This window comes from Parasteatoda tepidariorum, chromosome 5, assembly GCF_043381705.1.
Source record: "Parasteatoda tepidariorum isolate YZ-2023 chromosome 5, CAS_Ptep_4.0, whole genome shotgun sequence".
Taxonomy (NCBI): Eukaryota; Metazoa; Arthropoda; class Arachnida; order Araneae; family Theridiidae; genus Parasteatoda; species Parasteatoda tepidariorum.
Genome location: NC_092208.1, coordinates 65,108,808 through 65,126,482, shown reverse-complemented (window position 1 = coordinate 65,126,482; position 17,675 = coordinate 65,108,808). Strand labels below are relative to the sequence as shown.

The following is a 17,675-nucleotide window of genomic DNA, read 5'->3' as shown; positions in this document are numbered from 1 at the left end:
GTTTTTAGTGCATGAATCTGAATTGAACAACCTGATAATGCTCACTCTGGTTATTGTTATCTGGTTGCTCACTACGTGCTCTTGCGCGCCGAATCCAATCAATTAAAAATGAAAACTGTTGCCAGCGCGAGAAAAGAAATATCATCGGTTTTATTGATACATACATACATACGTACGTATTAGCGTTTTATATAATATAGATAGATTTATTTAACATTTTTCTTTTGGTTCTTCATCAAAATAAATACATATCTAATCATTATTATAGTTAAGTTTGCAAATATCATTAAAAAACGCAGTTCGATTTGAAAATAAACTTTGAAATAAAATTTATAAAATTTTTTTTGGCTTCTGTATTGATAGTATATGTTTAGGTAATATAACATGACATATGAGTAGGGGGACAGAGGGGTAGGTTGTGACATTTCGTGAAAAAGACGAGGAGGGGGTCAAAAATATATTAAAAAATTCTGACATCATTTAGGGATGCGCCATAGGTTTCCGCAAAAAACTCTGACAGTGTAATGTCGCATAATCTGGATGGTAATTCTGATAAAAAAATAGAAATTTAAAGGAATAATAAAGGAATAAATAAAAATTGCTAAACTATGAAAACGAGTTTTTTTATTCATCCACCGCTTCATTTTTAATAATCCTTAACTGTCAGCTATTTTGCTGTCTTTTTCCAGTCGGCGCAACATTCTATTGTATAATGACATAGAATTCAGATTTTGACAGAGTTTTGGGAGTTTTATTTTCGTTCTAAATCTTATTTTATAAAATTTTCTAAAAATGATAAAATCAGCAAAAAACATCCTAAATTTCATTTAGGATGTTTTTCACTAAGATATTTTCCAATATTTTTTACCCCAGTAGTTAAAATTTACTCTCAATTATGTAATGCATTAGTAAGGTAAAGAATCATGTTTGGTGATATTTTAAAAACACTAATATTTCTAACGATGAAACTCTGTTAGAATTGGTCAAAAATAATGATAATAATGATAATCATAATGATGAAAATGATGATAATGATAATAATGATAATAATAATAATGACAATAATGATAATGATAATAATGATAATGATAATAATAATGATAACAATAATAATGATAATGATCATAATGATAATGGTCATAATGATATAGTAAAATTCCGTAATTTTTCAAAGGGTATAAAAAGTATTTTTCAAATTTAAAAGAGATTTTCTTAAGTTGATTTATGTCATTTCAAATCATTTTAAAGCTGTTTCTTTAACAGTGAGTTAATTTCCACAGAACTCTTTAATTTTGTATCTTTCAAACTTTTTGTATAGTTTTATGAAGATGATTCGATGCGTGTAAAATTTTTCTTGCATAGAATAAGATTGATAAATTGTAAATATTTAATATGAAATTAAAATTCATATGAATAATTATAAATGTTAATTGGAAATATTTAGCTAGTTTTATTTTATTTCTATTTTATTGTATTTTTATAGGGAATGAGTTTCATAAACTGTGAAAATTTAACGAGATTTCAAAATCGATATAAATAATCACAAAAATAAATACAAGAATTGATAAAAAAAAATTATTTTTCTGAGAATTTTCATTACAAAATCTCAAGAAATTCCCATTAAACATATAATCATTAATTATTCTATAATTCTTTTCAGTTTATGGTTTCATCGAAATGATTAAGTAAACTAAATTATGCATGCGTATATAACGTTACAGTCTACAAGATTATTTTACAGAAATTTGTATTAAAAGAACTAAAGTTCTCACATCTGAGAATATTAATTAAAATTCTTTATTTTATTACTAAGTTTAATCCGAAAACTCTCGAACTGAACATGAAAACTAAAATAAATTACTTATAACTGTTCAAAACAAAGCAACTACGTATACAAAAGCTTTCAGAACAGTTTTGGAATTCAGAAGTTTTTATATTTAGCATCAATATTTAAACCATGGTTTATTTTGAATAATTTGATAAGTTGCTTATAAGAAATTGAAAACAATGATGGTAGAGGGTAAAATCCTTTTCTGCAATTAAGAATAAATATTTTTGGAAAATAATTATATTAGTTGCAATGTATACTAGTATGAGGTTTAAGGTTTGAATGCATTTATCGTAATAAAACTAGTCTTATGAACATATGAAACCGTATGAACTAAATCTTGTGCATTTTCATTTAATAATTTGCAATAGCATAAAAGCAGATTCAGTATTGTTTTCTGCTAATATTAAAGATTGACATTTAGAGGTACAAATCATTTTTTTGCTAAAAATAATTAAATATATTCTATCTTGAATTACGGTGAGCAACTCATTATCATAACGATAACATAAAATACTGTACCTTTCTATAGTATGTTTAATATTAAAAGTAAAATAGAATATTCGCTTTATTTAATGCTAGCTAAATATACGTTCGTCTTACGGATTAAAAAAACAATAAATCAGTATTTACTAACACTGTGCTATTATGCATAAAGCTGCGTATACCGACGCATTAATTAAGTTAAAATTATTCATTGTTTTTTTAATTTCTTTATTTTTGCTTTCTGCTTTACTTTATTAGATAAACAAAGCATCAATCCATCCCATCAAAATATAAATTAACTCTATTCAGCATCATTTGAAAACCTTTTGGCACAGTTTCTATATTAAATTTGCAAAGTTTTGATACAATTTTAATAGGTACCAAGTATATTAATTTTAATTTTATTAGTTTAGTTGGTGCCTATTACTATACCAATTATTTCACCCAACACTACCTAAAACTACACCAATTGCAATGATACCAAAAGTGCCTATTACCAAAATTAATTAAGCATTTTTGGAGTCACTAATAATTTGACGATTTTTTACGCTCTCTTAAATGCATTGATACCATTTTTTCTTTGCTTTTTAGTGCATAACTTATTTTTTTACTTCAATTTGAACATATAACCAAAATTAATTAAGCTTCATTTGCGTCAATAATAAGAACGGTGACTTTTTTAGTGTTGTTCTAAACAAATAAGTATTTCTCCATCAAGAACTTCGCATTTTAGCATATTTTTTTAATTTCAATTAGAACGTATTTCGAAAATTAATTAAACGTAATTGGCCTCAATAATGATATGTCGTTTTTTTAGTGTTCTCCTAAATAATTTGCTACTATTTCTCCATTAATTTTGTTTCTCCTAGCTAAAAATGAACTGAAGTTTTTCAACAGAATTAAATCCTTTTTGAAGTTATTCCAGAGTAAACTGTAGATTATTTGTAATACAATCCTAACTGTAAAAATGCTTCAGTTGTTTTGCATCTAATGTAAGTATTTTCTCAGTAATTTTTTTCAAAAACATTTATAGCTATTGTCTACAAAATTATTGCTTTTTTTTAAATGAAGTCACGTTAAAATCATAAATTTAAAAAATAATGAAACTTTAAATCCGTGGTTATACCGCAGTAAATTCAAAGTGATTATTCAGTCATTGTTTTAGAATTCTATTTTCTGATGAATCTGCGGAAAAACTGCTGTTATTTTGTATTGTTGTAAAATTGTGGAGCTAGAGTCTTCCAACAGTCGAACAGTTTTTCCTCGTTAATAAATCTTCAAGTCTTTATGACGTTTCTGTAGTTTTTTTCTTGATTATATATTAATTTTAGATTATTAATTTCTTAGATATAGGTAAGAAATCTAAACATATACATTAAGGGAAAAGATAACATACACTTTATATATTTATGAAAGAAAAATGCATAAATACATACTTGAAATACATACATGCACAGGAATAATAATTTTTTCTTACTTCTTATTATAATTCTTCTCTGAATATAATTCTTATTTTTGCATAAACAGTCAAAATAAAGTCTAATTGACGCAATTGATTCCAATTGCAGCAGTATTTGTTTATAAAAGTCATTATTAAACAAAAGTTGGCGACTCTTGCAGCTTTCATGTGGGTCTTTAAATGAACGCGTAAAATCATTCATGCTATTCATTAAAAACGCGTAAATTATTCACAGATGGAGAAATGTGTTTGCAGTAGCTGGAAAAAGGTGGCCCAATGAGGAAACATTTATTCAAAACTTATCAGTTTGTCAGCAAACACCCTGGCTCAGAGGGTAGAAGACATTGTTGAAAATATATCATCTCAACTGTTTGACAAAAAAGGACACTTAAGGCGTTGGACGAGTCAGCGGATGCGTCAGATACTCCTCAGGTGCTGATTTTAATTCAAGAGTAGACAAATCTTGAGAAGTTTATGAAGAACATCTTAAAATAGATAGTATGCACGGCCCTATTACTGAGCAAAATACTTTTAAAAGGGTTAAAAACTTCAATATAGAAAACTTCTACGGAAAAAATTGTAATCGATTACAATTCATGGAAGCAGGCCAAGGCAGGTAGGGAACTGATGGGACAACAAATGGGACAATGCACATGGACACTGGGGACATAACAAATGGGAACTGATGCACATTAAATCTGTCGAGTCAGAAAGTCCTTCATGTTCCCATAACAAATCATACCTCTGGGTGTACTGATACAGGAGTTTCCTTGTCTTCTGGATTGGTTCAAAATATCAAGGCTACGGAGTTGAACATTAGTAGTCGTAAACCCAAAACTAGATCGGCTGTTCAATGACGGTTATAAAATTATAAAAAAAGTCATGGAGGCAGAAATATGTATGGTAAAAATAAAGGAGTGGTTATTCTAGAGTCAAAGGCTGTAGAAAATGATGGTGATCAAAATCCATTAGTCTTACATTGTATCATTTGTCAACAGTCTTTATGCAGGGGGAAATGTTTGGATAAGTCAGAATTTCTGAAACCAGTCACACCACTAGAATAATATAACTGACAATTCTAAGTGCTTATTAAAGAGATTGGAGAAAACGACTTACCATATCATGGTGCTGTACACTAGCTTATTTATGGAATAGTCTTTCAGCGATTTTTTGAACTTCGAGAAGCAATCGAAATTTTTTTGATTGGAACGCATCACACTCTTACATAATAACAAAATAGGGCATGGAGCCGTGATTGCTCAGGGGATAGAGAGTTTGCCTTCCAATGAGGTGAACTGGGTTCGAATCTCAGTGATGGCTGGTCTTTACGAATTCCGCATCCGGATTTCATCGACCACGGTGCTGACGTGAAATATCCTCAGTGGTAGACGGATCATGAGTTAGAGTCCCCTTGCTGCTAGCCTCGGAACTTCAAATGGAATTATTGATTTACAGTGCAGTGACAAAATTAAGAACAAATATTTAAACTCATCTTTGTTCGAATTTTATAAGAGTCTTCCATTGGTACAATTTGATACTTAGCATAAATTTGCTCTCGGGCTGTTTTCTGTTTTAAGTATTACTTACTTGCGTCAGCAAATGTTCTCCAAAATAAAGAACTCAAAGAATGTTTACTGATCTAAAGTTAAAAGATGAGAATCTAAAATCACCTTTAATAATTGCTAGAAGTAAAATTGATTCGCAGCTACTAACTATTGCCAGCGGAAAATCACAATTACATAAATTTCATTCACAATTACATTTTTTACAAGTGATCACTTGCATTACCTTGCAAGTAAATATCACCGAATTATTATTATTATACGTTTTTTTTTATCCAACTTAACGTAATAACATAAACACCGATAAGAAATTAGCTGTCCCAGGCCGGTTTGATGTTACTAACGGCAAAAATTTACCACGCGGACAGTAGCTTCTCAGTGTTTTGTTCCATATTTTGTTTAAAACAAAAAAAGGGAAATTTTTTTGCGAAAAAGAAAATTTGCTAAATTTCTATTATTATATTTTATTTCAATAGCAAATTGTATTTTGATATAAAGAATTTGTTTTTTTGAAATTACAAAGACGAATCTTTTGCTTCAGAGAAATCTTAACATGAAATATAAGAATCTTAATATGTTTATTCATCATTTATAAAAACTTAAATAAGATATATTACAATAGAGAAAGAAAATTTAAACAGTCCCATATTTCATATTTGCTTAAACTGAATTTTTTTCTCATTTGCAATAAAACGCAGTTTCGTATTAAGATTTTCCTTTTCTGAGCGTAATCACACACTACAATCACACAATTTAGATTGGGGAGCAGATAGTGACAGTAATCAGCATCTCCACTTGCGCAAAGGTTCGTGCGTGGTATCTATGGCTTTAAAACAAAGACATCACATCAGAGTTAATTCCGAACATTAAGGCACAAAGAAAGTGCAATCCAATTAAACACCCAGAGTTAATCAAGAGGAATAAAAACTCCATCCCAAGCCGTAGAAGGCGATGTCCTTACATACCGCAACCACTAGGCGACCCTAATCTAGTTTAAACAATAAGTAAATTACGTGTTAATAAAGGGAAACAATGTAAATAAAGCACAAATATTTGTTCTGAAATTAACATACTATAGTTTTGGTACATACAAGAACCTCCTGCAAGTTCTAAGCATAAAATGTTGATTTTTTCTTTAACATTTTGTATTTAGACACTGAGGAAGGTTCTTGTATGTAGAACCAAAACCAGAGTATGTTCAATTCTGTATCTTTAATTGTGGCTTATGAACATTGTTTTGCTTTATTTATTCGCAGGAAAGAATGTACTGTAAAAAATCTTCTGATTAAAACTATGTCCAGTTCTGTATCTTTATTTGTGATTTATGCACATTGTTATGCTTTATTTATTCGCAGCAAAGAATGCACTGTAAAAAATCTTCTGGTTAAAACTATGTCCAGTTTTGTATCTTTATTTGTGATTTATGTACATTGTTTTGCTTTATTTATTCGTCGCTAAGAATGCACTGTAAAAAATTCTCTGGTTAAAAGTATGTCCAGTTCTGTATCTTTATTTGTGATTTAAGCGCATTGTTTTGATTTATTTATTCGCAGCAAAGAATACACTGTAAAAAATTATCTGGTGAAAAGTATGCCCAGTTTTGTATCTTTATTTGCGATTTCTGCACATTGTTTGGCTTTATTTATTCGTAGCAAAGAATGCACTGTAAAAAATAACGGAAATTCTGGTTAAAAGTATGTCCAGATTTGTGTCTTCATTCGTGTTTTATGCACATTGTTTTGCTTTATTCATTCGTAGCAAAAAATGCACAGAATAAAATCCCGTGTAGAATTTTCATTAAAAATATACCCAGTTCTGTTTCCTTATTAGTGCTTTGTGTACATTGATAGATTGATAGCTTTGCTTTATTTATTTGTTGCAAAGAATGCACAAAAAAAAATCGGAATACATTCCAGCTAAAAGTACTGGAACCCAGAGTAGAGCATCCCTAAAATCCATTTCACCATGAAGTTTTATAACTTAATATTTATTAAACTGCAGTGATTTCACAGCAAATATTACTGTATAAAAATTATTGTGTATCAGAATTTTAGGCTTATTTCAAAATATTTCTAATAAAATAACACGAGTGCCAACAAATTTCATTCGCAAGAAAAATAACTCTATAAATCAAATTGAAACTTGAAATTAATTTGTTAATAATGAATGAAATAAATAGCATTAAACATTTTTTAATGTTTAATGCTATTAATGTTTAAATGCTTAAGACTAATATTTTAATTGAAAAAAATAAATCGTTGCTTGCGATAAAACTAACTTAAATCATTGAAATTACTAAATCTACCTTATGGATGGCAAATCACCAATAAATTCCTATCATCAATTTTATATTTTCGATATGATACATTGATCTGACGAAAATGAAAACATGGAGATTTCATTCCAGAAAAACTTTTTTTATCGCATTTTACTCGGGCACTGAAATTTTACACGCTTCACTTTACGAGAGGTCCTAAAATTTTACAATCGCGTAAATCAAACTTTTATTTCATTTACTTATTCTGTTACCCTCACGGAGCGGAGGGAGTATTTGGACCCCAAATATGAAATTCCGGCTTACCGATATCTCCTGAAAAAATTGTAAACGTTAGCGAAAATTAAAATGTAAAATTGATGCTGGGCGGTAAAATGTTTTTACTTCTCGTAATTTTTGTATAGCGCTTGTTTGTTTACTTTGAAATTTTATATCTTAAGCGAATCAAGTTGCGTTTGTTTATAAATTTCGAAGTTTAAAGTGATAAACATAATAGAAAATCTGTAAAGCAATTTTATGAAAAGGGTTTTAGAGTCCCTATACTATTTACAATGTACTGTTTGAAATTACGGTGCATGTTGAATCATAATATTGTGTAAATAACACGATATGGTGCAAACCTAAGCCATATTATTTTTTATAATACAGAATAGTATACACACGAAAATTAGAAAATAGTAAAATTATACTGAATGGTAAGGTCATTTCTGAAAAAAATAACTGTAATTTTGGTTGATAAAACTAAAATATACTGTAATTGGACCATAAATTTTTTAAAAATTTTTTTTGTTCATATCGTAACGATTTTTTTATAGGTTTTTTTTATCTGGTTTACAAAATTATAGTTCTTATTATCAGACATTTAATAAAAAATTCTAAACTAAAAAATAAATTTAAATGAACTTTTTCATGCTCGAAGATATCATGATAAATTTGCAAATTTTTTACCAAAGATCATAAGAACATATTTTTTTGCTTTATTGTTTATTTTATCAAAATCCTAGCAAAAAAAGTTTCGCTAAAATTACCGTTCATTTTGGTGTTCTCCTTGAGGCAGAAAAACGAAAAAATATCTTTTTTCTCAGAGCAGAATAGAAGGTCTGCATAAGTATTTAAGAATTTAATTATTATTTAATATCCAGTGCTAGGAATTTTGGTGCGTCTTAAATTAAAGTACATTTCGAATTTTTACGTAATTTTAATGATAGGTTGATTGAAGCATATTTTAAACTTGACTACTGAAAAACTAATTAATTGAACCCTACACAGGAAAAACTAGGTAATTGCTTCGAATTCGGTGTTGAAAATTGTGGGAAAATATACTTACTTCCAAGTTAACACCGAAAATGGCACGCATGCTCAATTTAACGAATGTATTTAAATGCAATTACCAATAATGGAAAAAGCTTATACCATACGCAATTATATTATTCTATGGGTCCTCTTCAGAAAAAAGGATTTTATCTCCTAGATTTCAAATTACAAAGAATTATCTATGCGGAATATCTTTATTTATTCAGTAACTAATTCATATGCTTGAATAATTTTTATTTCATTTCATTCATTAAATTATTTAGACAATTTATGATTGTAGTTACTGAATTTTAAATTTAAAAATATTTATGAATAATGCAATTATTAGTTATAAATTTAAATTTCGAAAATCTTTTTAAAATACCTAAAGCATTAAAATTTAAAACTCGTCATCATCAATAAGTCACATTTCAATTAATGGAATGAAACATAAATTATTCAGAAATTTTAATTAGTTATTAAATAAATAAGATAATTCCAGACATATTTTTTGCAGGTTAACATAAAGGATGTTAAATCCTTTTTTCCCTTTTCTTTTTGTCTAATAGAAGAAATAGAAGAATAAGAATTTTTTCCTCTCCGAAATAAAAGTTTGTTATGCGTTTAGAAATCATCATATGGCAACGGTTGATTTTTTTCTTTCTATAGAGCATGATTTGTTGTTTGGTACGATGTGAAAAATCGACGGAACTTTGTTACAAAAGACAAAAATGACTTTTGTTTTTCAAAAAAGATAATTATGTTTTCATTAAATAGTTTACATATATTTATCAATTATGTAAAATAATTTCATAATATTAAACAATTCAATAACACTCAGTCATTTCATTAAATTTAATAATTTCTTAATGTTCTAAATTTATTTTTTTTGCTTCTGTTTTATTAAGTGTAATTCGTATTACATTTTTTGCTCTCTTTGCACTGCGTGCTTTGCTGACTTACAAACTCAATTTAATTTTAAGAATTGTTGGAAATAAGCATTTTGAATCAATTGTTCTTTATGAAATAATATCGCAGAAATAACTTCAATGAATCATGTGGGTGTTATATATTATTGTCAATGCTAATTTTGGTGTTATTGGTGAAATTTTGGTGTGTCGTAATTAGTTTTGAAAAGTTAATAGTCAATGTATTTAACAATTTATGTAATATAACATGATAAAATATATAGAATGCTAATGCTTAGAAATATGTTGACAGCTGATAACTTTTATCAAGTATATTCAAATATTTTATAATTCTACGGATACGGTTTTTACATTGATGTGTGATATTTTCCACAAAAATAGTGGTTGAATTACCGTCTGTTGTGTCTTGAGGAATATTAAGTTTTGAAAAATCAATAACGCGGAAAATCGATTCTCTCCGAGAGTTATTCCACAGTGAAGATGGGGCAATCTGGGGAAAACGACTCCTGTTCTCATGTAAATAACAAGAATAAAGAAAAGTACAATGGAGAAAATGACGGGGATACTAGTAAGAAAGTATTGATTGGGAAAGTATTTTGAGCCAGAAACTATTTTTCTCCAACTAGCTTTTCAAATTTTATTATTTTTTTCCTACATCTACCGTTGAATTGATTGGTTCTCCCCGAGAGTTATTACACCGTGAAAATTGGTCAAGCTGGGGAAAACTATGCCTGTGTTCGCGTAAACAACAAGAATAGAGAAAAGTACAGTGAAGAAAACTACGGGAATACTAGTAGGAAAGTATTGATTGGAGAGGAATTTTAAATAAAAAACTATTCTTCTCCAATTCGCTTTTCAAATTTTATTAATTCTTTTTCCAAAATCAGAAATTGTTTTTATTTTTATTTTTGGGGAATATAAATAAGCGCTTGTTGAATATTTTTATTTTTACAATTTTAATAGAGTGCCTTGCTTTTAAAGATTTTCAAACCATGAAATTCGTTTCTCTCAAAATCGTCCTTCATGGGTTAAAACTGTCCCCCTCTTTTATCTTCATACTTCGGTACTTCGTGATTCTAAATTTATTTACTTTGTAGATAATCGTTTTTATGAGCTTAAAATGCATAAAATATTTCCGGCAATAGTTGTAATTTTTTATTTGCGAATTTGAGTTAATATAGCTATTGATATGATATTTAATGCTCCAAATAGTATTTAAACGAACTTCGAAATTTATGCTGTTTAAAAATTAGCTGCATTCAAACAAAACGTCAGAAAATTTTTCGATTTTACTATTAAATTGAAAATTTGTGTAATATTTGTCTGGTATAATGAACACTTCAAAAAAATTCAAGCACAATATTATAATAATTTTACGTTGATTTTAATAATATAAATAAAACGGTACCTTTTATCGAAAAATTATGACTTTTACAAAAATTCAAAAGAAAAATTTATGTAGAATTATTTTCAATGTCAAAAAAAAATTTAGCGTTATACAAGAACTTTTCAAATTCTATAAGAGGTTTGTAAAGTCAGTTAAAAAATACAAAATTTTGTTGAAATTTTTTTTTGCTTTCCATTATATTTTAAATGTAAAATGAGTAAATATGTAAAGTGCAGTGGATTTTAATTAGCTTAAAACAATATAAAAATCAAAAATTCATAATCCTTTTAATTTTGTCCTTATCATAGCTCGTTAAAAATTTTGTGATTTTATATTTCTTAAAAAGTATAATAATATGATTTGGACTTTTTCACTCATTCTAAATAATTAAAATTCAGTCTCCCGTTTTAATTTCCACATCTTTTTTAACGAAGAAAATATCTCAAACTCTCTTATGTTTTTTAAAGTATTTTAGGATACATTTTCTCCATATTATTACTACAAAATATTTTAAAATAATTCAAAAAGGCTTAACTCGAAATAAATAAAAATTGCTCTAGTATTTTTGTTTTTAGATCTATTACAATAACACAATTTCATTTTAAGTTATCATTCGAAAAAGTAAAATAATTTCTTTGCTTTTATTTGTTCTTCTAACCAATAAAAAATCTTTCAAATGCTTGCGTTTTTTAATGCGATTAAAATTCACTGTTAAATGTATAAAAAATTCAATGCACACTTTTAAACTTTTCAGTATTCATTCCTACAAACGATTTAAAAAACAATTTATTAAAGTATTTACCCTTATTTAAATATCCGAATTCGATTGTATCAAGTTCGTGCCAAAGCAGTTCTCCCTTTCATTAGATATCAGCAAGTTTGTTTATCGCTATTTAAACTTGGCGATCATCATGAAAACATCGTCACGAACGGGGAATTTGGCAACATTTTCTCGCGGTCGAGAAGCGATTTATTGATAAAACGATCATGTCTCTATTGATTCAAGTCCCTATCTCCTAAAAGTGAAGCATTCTCGGTTGTTATAAAATAAATAATGTACCGGCCTTAAGTACTTAAAGAATGGTATTTAGCGCTTTTTCAGGGAAAATCAATGAGGTTTGGATGTACACGAAATGTAAGGATTACTATCTTATTTCGGGAAGAGAAATATCAGGTTCCCTCTGGAATATTGCCAGATTCTTTGGCTAGCAAAGATTCCGTTTCATCTTTTTCTTAAACAGCAGAGATAAATATGGAAAGATTAGGAAAAATATTGTTTTTCCCAGAGAAAGTGAAAGTACATCTTATCCATCAATAGTATTTGTCCGTAAAAGCTAAGCGTAAATAAAGGCGATCACGTGCAGTTGGTAGTTGTTTTATAAATAAAAGTATTTGGTTGTTTTGCTATTTACTTAAAGATTGTGAAATTTTTCTTTCAAAACACTTTTTTATTTCTTAAAATTGCTGTTTTTTGAAGGTGTGGATGTTTCTAAAAATATTGAATTAATAGTTTAATGAATCATACAATAAGAACTTATATTCCGTGCAAGAACTGCACCGATATCCAACTTACGCCGGATCACATTCTCGAGTGTCCAGCCCTTACCCCATATGTTTTACAACTGGGTATGGTGCTTCAGAACTTCGGAACTTCGGCTTCACTGGCTTCAGAACTTCGTGAGACCCTCTGCAGTAATGATGTATTGGAGCTAGCGGATGCAGTTTTGAAGGCACACGAGACCATTTAATTGTCCATGGACATGATAAAAAAATGAATCAGACCAAAAGCAGCTATAATGAGCAAAAACAAAAGCTTACGAAAGTTGTTGCTAAGTACAGAGTAGAAAATTTTGGATCAAATAACGTTATATTGTACCGGCACTTTGGGGTCACCAGCCGAAGAATCCAATTTTATCGTAAAAATATTATATTTTTAATTTTACAGTAAAATTTATTTAATTGGATTGATTGAGGTCTTTCACTGTAATTATTACTGTAAAATGTACGATTTATTAGATTTTTGTTCTGTGACATGCTCCTGTAAAAATGTATTTTACTGTAAAAAGTATAGATACAAGTACCTATGCAGTTGTATCTACTGTATAGTACTTTTTACCGTCTTTTGATCCGGAATTTTTTACAGTATAGTTCTGTACAAAAAAAAAAATAAAAGGTGAAATTAAAGAAAATAAAAGAACTATAAAAATTCTTAAGGTTCAGGAAAATATGATATGAGATAGCGAAAATTTTAAAGCAAACTGGATGTCAATTATTCTGTCATGTGTATTTGAAATTGAATACAAAATACATATTGTTACTAAAAAGTACAACATATCACTATTGGTAAATAACTGAGATCTAAAGTTTTTATTACTCTAATAGCTATAAAATAAGGTTATGCGGAAAATAAATATATCTCAGAATCTAGATATTTCCCGTAAATGCTGATAAATATGAATTAGAAAATGAAAATATTTGTTGTTAAGAAAACACTAATATCGTTAAAATAAAGGAACATTTCTTTCATCCCTCCAATTTGTACTTCTTTTATGACATCTATTTACATTGAAGTATACAATAATACCCACGTATACGAAGAAAAAAAATTTGTGGAAAATTGTCGTATTGTATGGTAACAATATTTCAGAAAAAAAAGAAAGCACCATAATTCTGGTTAATATAATAATAAAATATACAGTATTTAAACCTTACGTTGAGTAATTTTTCCGTTCATATAGTAACGGTTAACCGGAAAACCGGGTTTTCAAAAATATAGTTCTTATTACTATACATTTTGCAAAATTTCTTTTTGGTTTAGTTCTTGGCTGTTTTAGAAAAAAAAATATGCGTTGAGAAGGGTTTGATATATTTCTTCTCTGTTAAATTTGGTCATTTCTATTCTATGCAAATTACTAATGCAATTTTTCATAAATGGTGTTCCTTTCATTATTCTTTGAATATTATAGTTAATATTATAGAAATTATTAGATTTCTTTTATTGTAAATTGCCTTTCTTTCTAAACCAGCATTTTAATAACATAATTTCATACGAATTAATGTTAAATAAATTATGTGTAATGAATCGGATATAAATTGAATTATTTCGGGACTCCTGTGACCCTTCCGGGGAACCGTAGGGTTCCACGGAACACTGTATGGGAACTGCTTCCTCAGGCTGCATTCAATTTATTTCGTCGTTCTTTCTTCTACTTTTCAAAATCTCAAGGGGTTTACCCTTTACGGGAAATTACTGTGACCTTACGTCAGCTATTTGCGAAGGCAGAGGCAGTAACAGGAATTAAAAACTAGTTGCTATTATTATCTTGCTTGGTTATAATGCATCTTATTAAGATTTATTTTCTAACTAAAAGTTAAAACATAGTCAAAATAATTTTGCATTATGATTTGAAGGCATTGATTTTAATTTCTATCATTCTCCTGTTACTATTTTTAATATATTACTTACGTCTAAAATGAAAACAAAAATGTTTTGTATTTTAATGGAACCACAAAGGGAACCCTAATTATAACACATCTTATTAAGATTTATTTTCTAACGAAAATTTAAAATACAGCATAAATATTTTTGCATTATGATTTGAAGACATTGATTTTAATTTCTATCATTCTCCTGGTACTATTTATAATTTTTCTTACTTGGTTCTAAAATGTAAGCATAAAATATTATGTATTTCAAGAGAGGCAAGAAAAAAAATTTATCGTTATGTTTTCATTTTAAATAACGAACAATTTCATATTAAACGGAATCACCTTTCGAAAATTAGTTCTCTTTTTAATTTGAAAACAGCTGTGAGTAGTGGTATAATTTTGCGTTGATTTCGGTTAGCGTTGGGGTTTAATCAAATAAAACAAAATGTAACAGCTCTCTTTCAAAATTTGAATTCCTGAGAGAGGAAAGAGAATATTTTTTAAACGAGACTCAATTTTCTTCTGATGTGGAAATTTTCTTTTACTCAAACCCATTTGCTTTTGATCTAAAGAATTATTTTTGATTTACTTTCAAAACCAATTTTAAACAGCTGTGAACAATGATTCTCATTATCTTTCAGTATAACTGAATAGATGCGTATGCTTTTAATGGCATTTTTGTAAACTCATTACTTTTGTACTCTTGAGTATAATTTGGTTGTTGTCTTTAAACTCCACTTGCAATCCCAGAAAAGAAAATAACTAATAGGCTTATACATTTTTTTGAAATAAGATACATTTTCTAAAAACTATTTCACTTGCTTATTATATTCTCCCTGAAACTATCTTTAACGCCGGTTTTCGAAACTCTGTCGCTAAGGAAAATAAAAAAAAACATAGTTTAAGTGACTTACACTTGACGCTGTGCGATGATTTTAGACTATGTATATGACCTTGCCGCTCTGAACTATCTGGGCTTTAGAGAAGAGAACTTCATATTTTAAAAAGCTTTTAATTTTTTTTAAGAATCGCTAATTTGGCGACAATTTTCAACCTAGATGAAAATTGTCAAAATCACTGCCTTATTCTCAGGTTTCGCAAATTCTTATGAGCCCAGGTAAGGCAGCATTAGAGTAATAGCTTTTAAATATTGAAAATTAGACCACAAAAGCTTTTTATTTTCACAGAGCTGCGGCTTTTTTCATTATTGACGTTTTCCTCCATTTTCAAAACAAGCGTAGGCAGCACTGGCTTTAGATAGGTTGAACTTGATCTAACAGTATAATTGCAAACTCTTCTTGCACACTCAACGTTTAGTAACATTTGCAAACTCACAGCAGTTATAAAAATAGCATATTATTCGTAAAAGAGCATCATTTCATCTTACGACGCAGATAAAAACAGTCTTGAAAAGTATTTTTAGAGTCCTTGACAAAAGAAGTCTAAGAAATATGTTTGTCGGATTGCAAAAGACATGCATTCAAGGAATATGTTAAATAAAAGTGTTATTGAAGTCTAACAAGCTGCACAAGAATCAGGTACTAAAAACATCAAAAGTTGTTCAAATGCCCGAGTAAACACAGAGGAAGTGATTAAAATCTACAATTTCTGTAGTTCGCCTATAGAAAGAACTCCCCTCGCCACTAAGTCGACGACCATTTGCTGCTATGGAAACAAGAAATAGCACATTCCAAAGAGGGGAGCTTCTTTCTCCCCTGATTTCCTTTCTCTCACCAACCGGAGTCAAAACCTGTCTTGAATAATGATCCAACACCTTTACTTGAAATAGCTAAACCTCTTTACCATAATCACCGCCATCACTTTAGAAGAATGGCTAGGGGAGTTCTTTTTAAGACAAACTATAGTTTTCTCAGGCAATCAAAGTGGCTCTGATGTTTTGCCTTTTACTCTTTTTACTACTGATTTACCGTCACAAAACTCTTGCCTAGTGGTGTACGTAGAAAGGAGAAAAACCGGTTATAAAATTGTATCATTTCTAGGTTTTGGGGATAAGCTCTAGGCAAGAAGCAACCCTTTTTGTTATTTGTACAGATCTTTAATAATTCATGGTATTAACTAATATTAACTTTTCCAGATAATAAGTTAGAAATAAAATAGTTTTGTCACATTGCCTGAAGCTTGATTCGTTATTTCCCCTTTTGTTATTTAGTAGCAATTGAGAAAACCACTTTTTAATTTAATTAATTGTAATAAAGCTGCTATTCTTGTAATTTAAAAATATATTTATGTAATTGTTTGTCCTTTGTTTATTTGTAATTTTGTGCAAATAGTTATTTATCCATATTTAATTTCATAATCAACCATTTTTACTTTTTTTGTTTATCCAATTTTTTGCCTACTGGCCTTTCACTGAAAGCCTAATAACTGTTTTGATTTTTTTTTATTCTAGTCATTTCAAGTTTTGCCGCAATCCGAATGCTTATGATGGATGTGCCTAGTCCAACAAATTACGGTGAATCTGTCGAGCTGATCTGCAGTTATCAGTTGGATGGAGATAAATTGTATTCAGTGAAATGGTACAAAGATGATGTAGAGTTCTTCAGATATGTTCCTAATGATTGGCCACCAGGGCAGTTCTTGCCTATTCAAGGAGTTAGAGTGGATGTGAGTATAAAAGCACATTCTTATATAGAGAAACATTAAAAACTTTTTACGTATAACGAACTTAGACTCAATTTTTTTTTTAAATTCTAATTTTATAATTTATCTCGGATAGTTTTTTTTCTTTTTTCTTTTTTTTTTAAAAATATTCATGTGGTTTGTCTCGTCTTTTTTTCTGTACCGTAAAGTTTGGTTAATTTGTGAAATTTTTTTTGTTTTATTTTAATTGTAATGTCTCTGGATATTTTTAAAGATCATGTCTGCTCGACAAGTTTTTTTTTAATATAACTGAATCTTTATTGTAAATGGTGAGGAAAATTTGGAGAAAAAAAATATTAAAATTAATTTTGTTTTGATCAAAAATTATTTTTTGACTCTTTGATTAGATAAGTTTACGCGAAACCT

General features: G+C 28.7%; 1 protein-coding gene across 1 annotated transcript in view; it reads left to right on the top strand.

Annotated features, from left to right (window-relative positions):
* Nucleotides 1–17,675, top strand: part of LOC107441168 (uncharacterized) — a 140,396-nt gene that overhangs the window by 82,202 nt on the left and 40,519 nt on the right. The window contains exon 2 of the mRNA XM_071181548.1: nt 17,059–17,273. Coding sequence (XP_071037649.1) covers nt 17,059–17,273 — 215 coding nt within the window. The remainder of the gene's footprint in view (nt 1–17,058; nt 17,274–17,675) is intronic.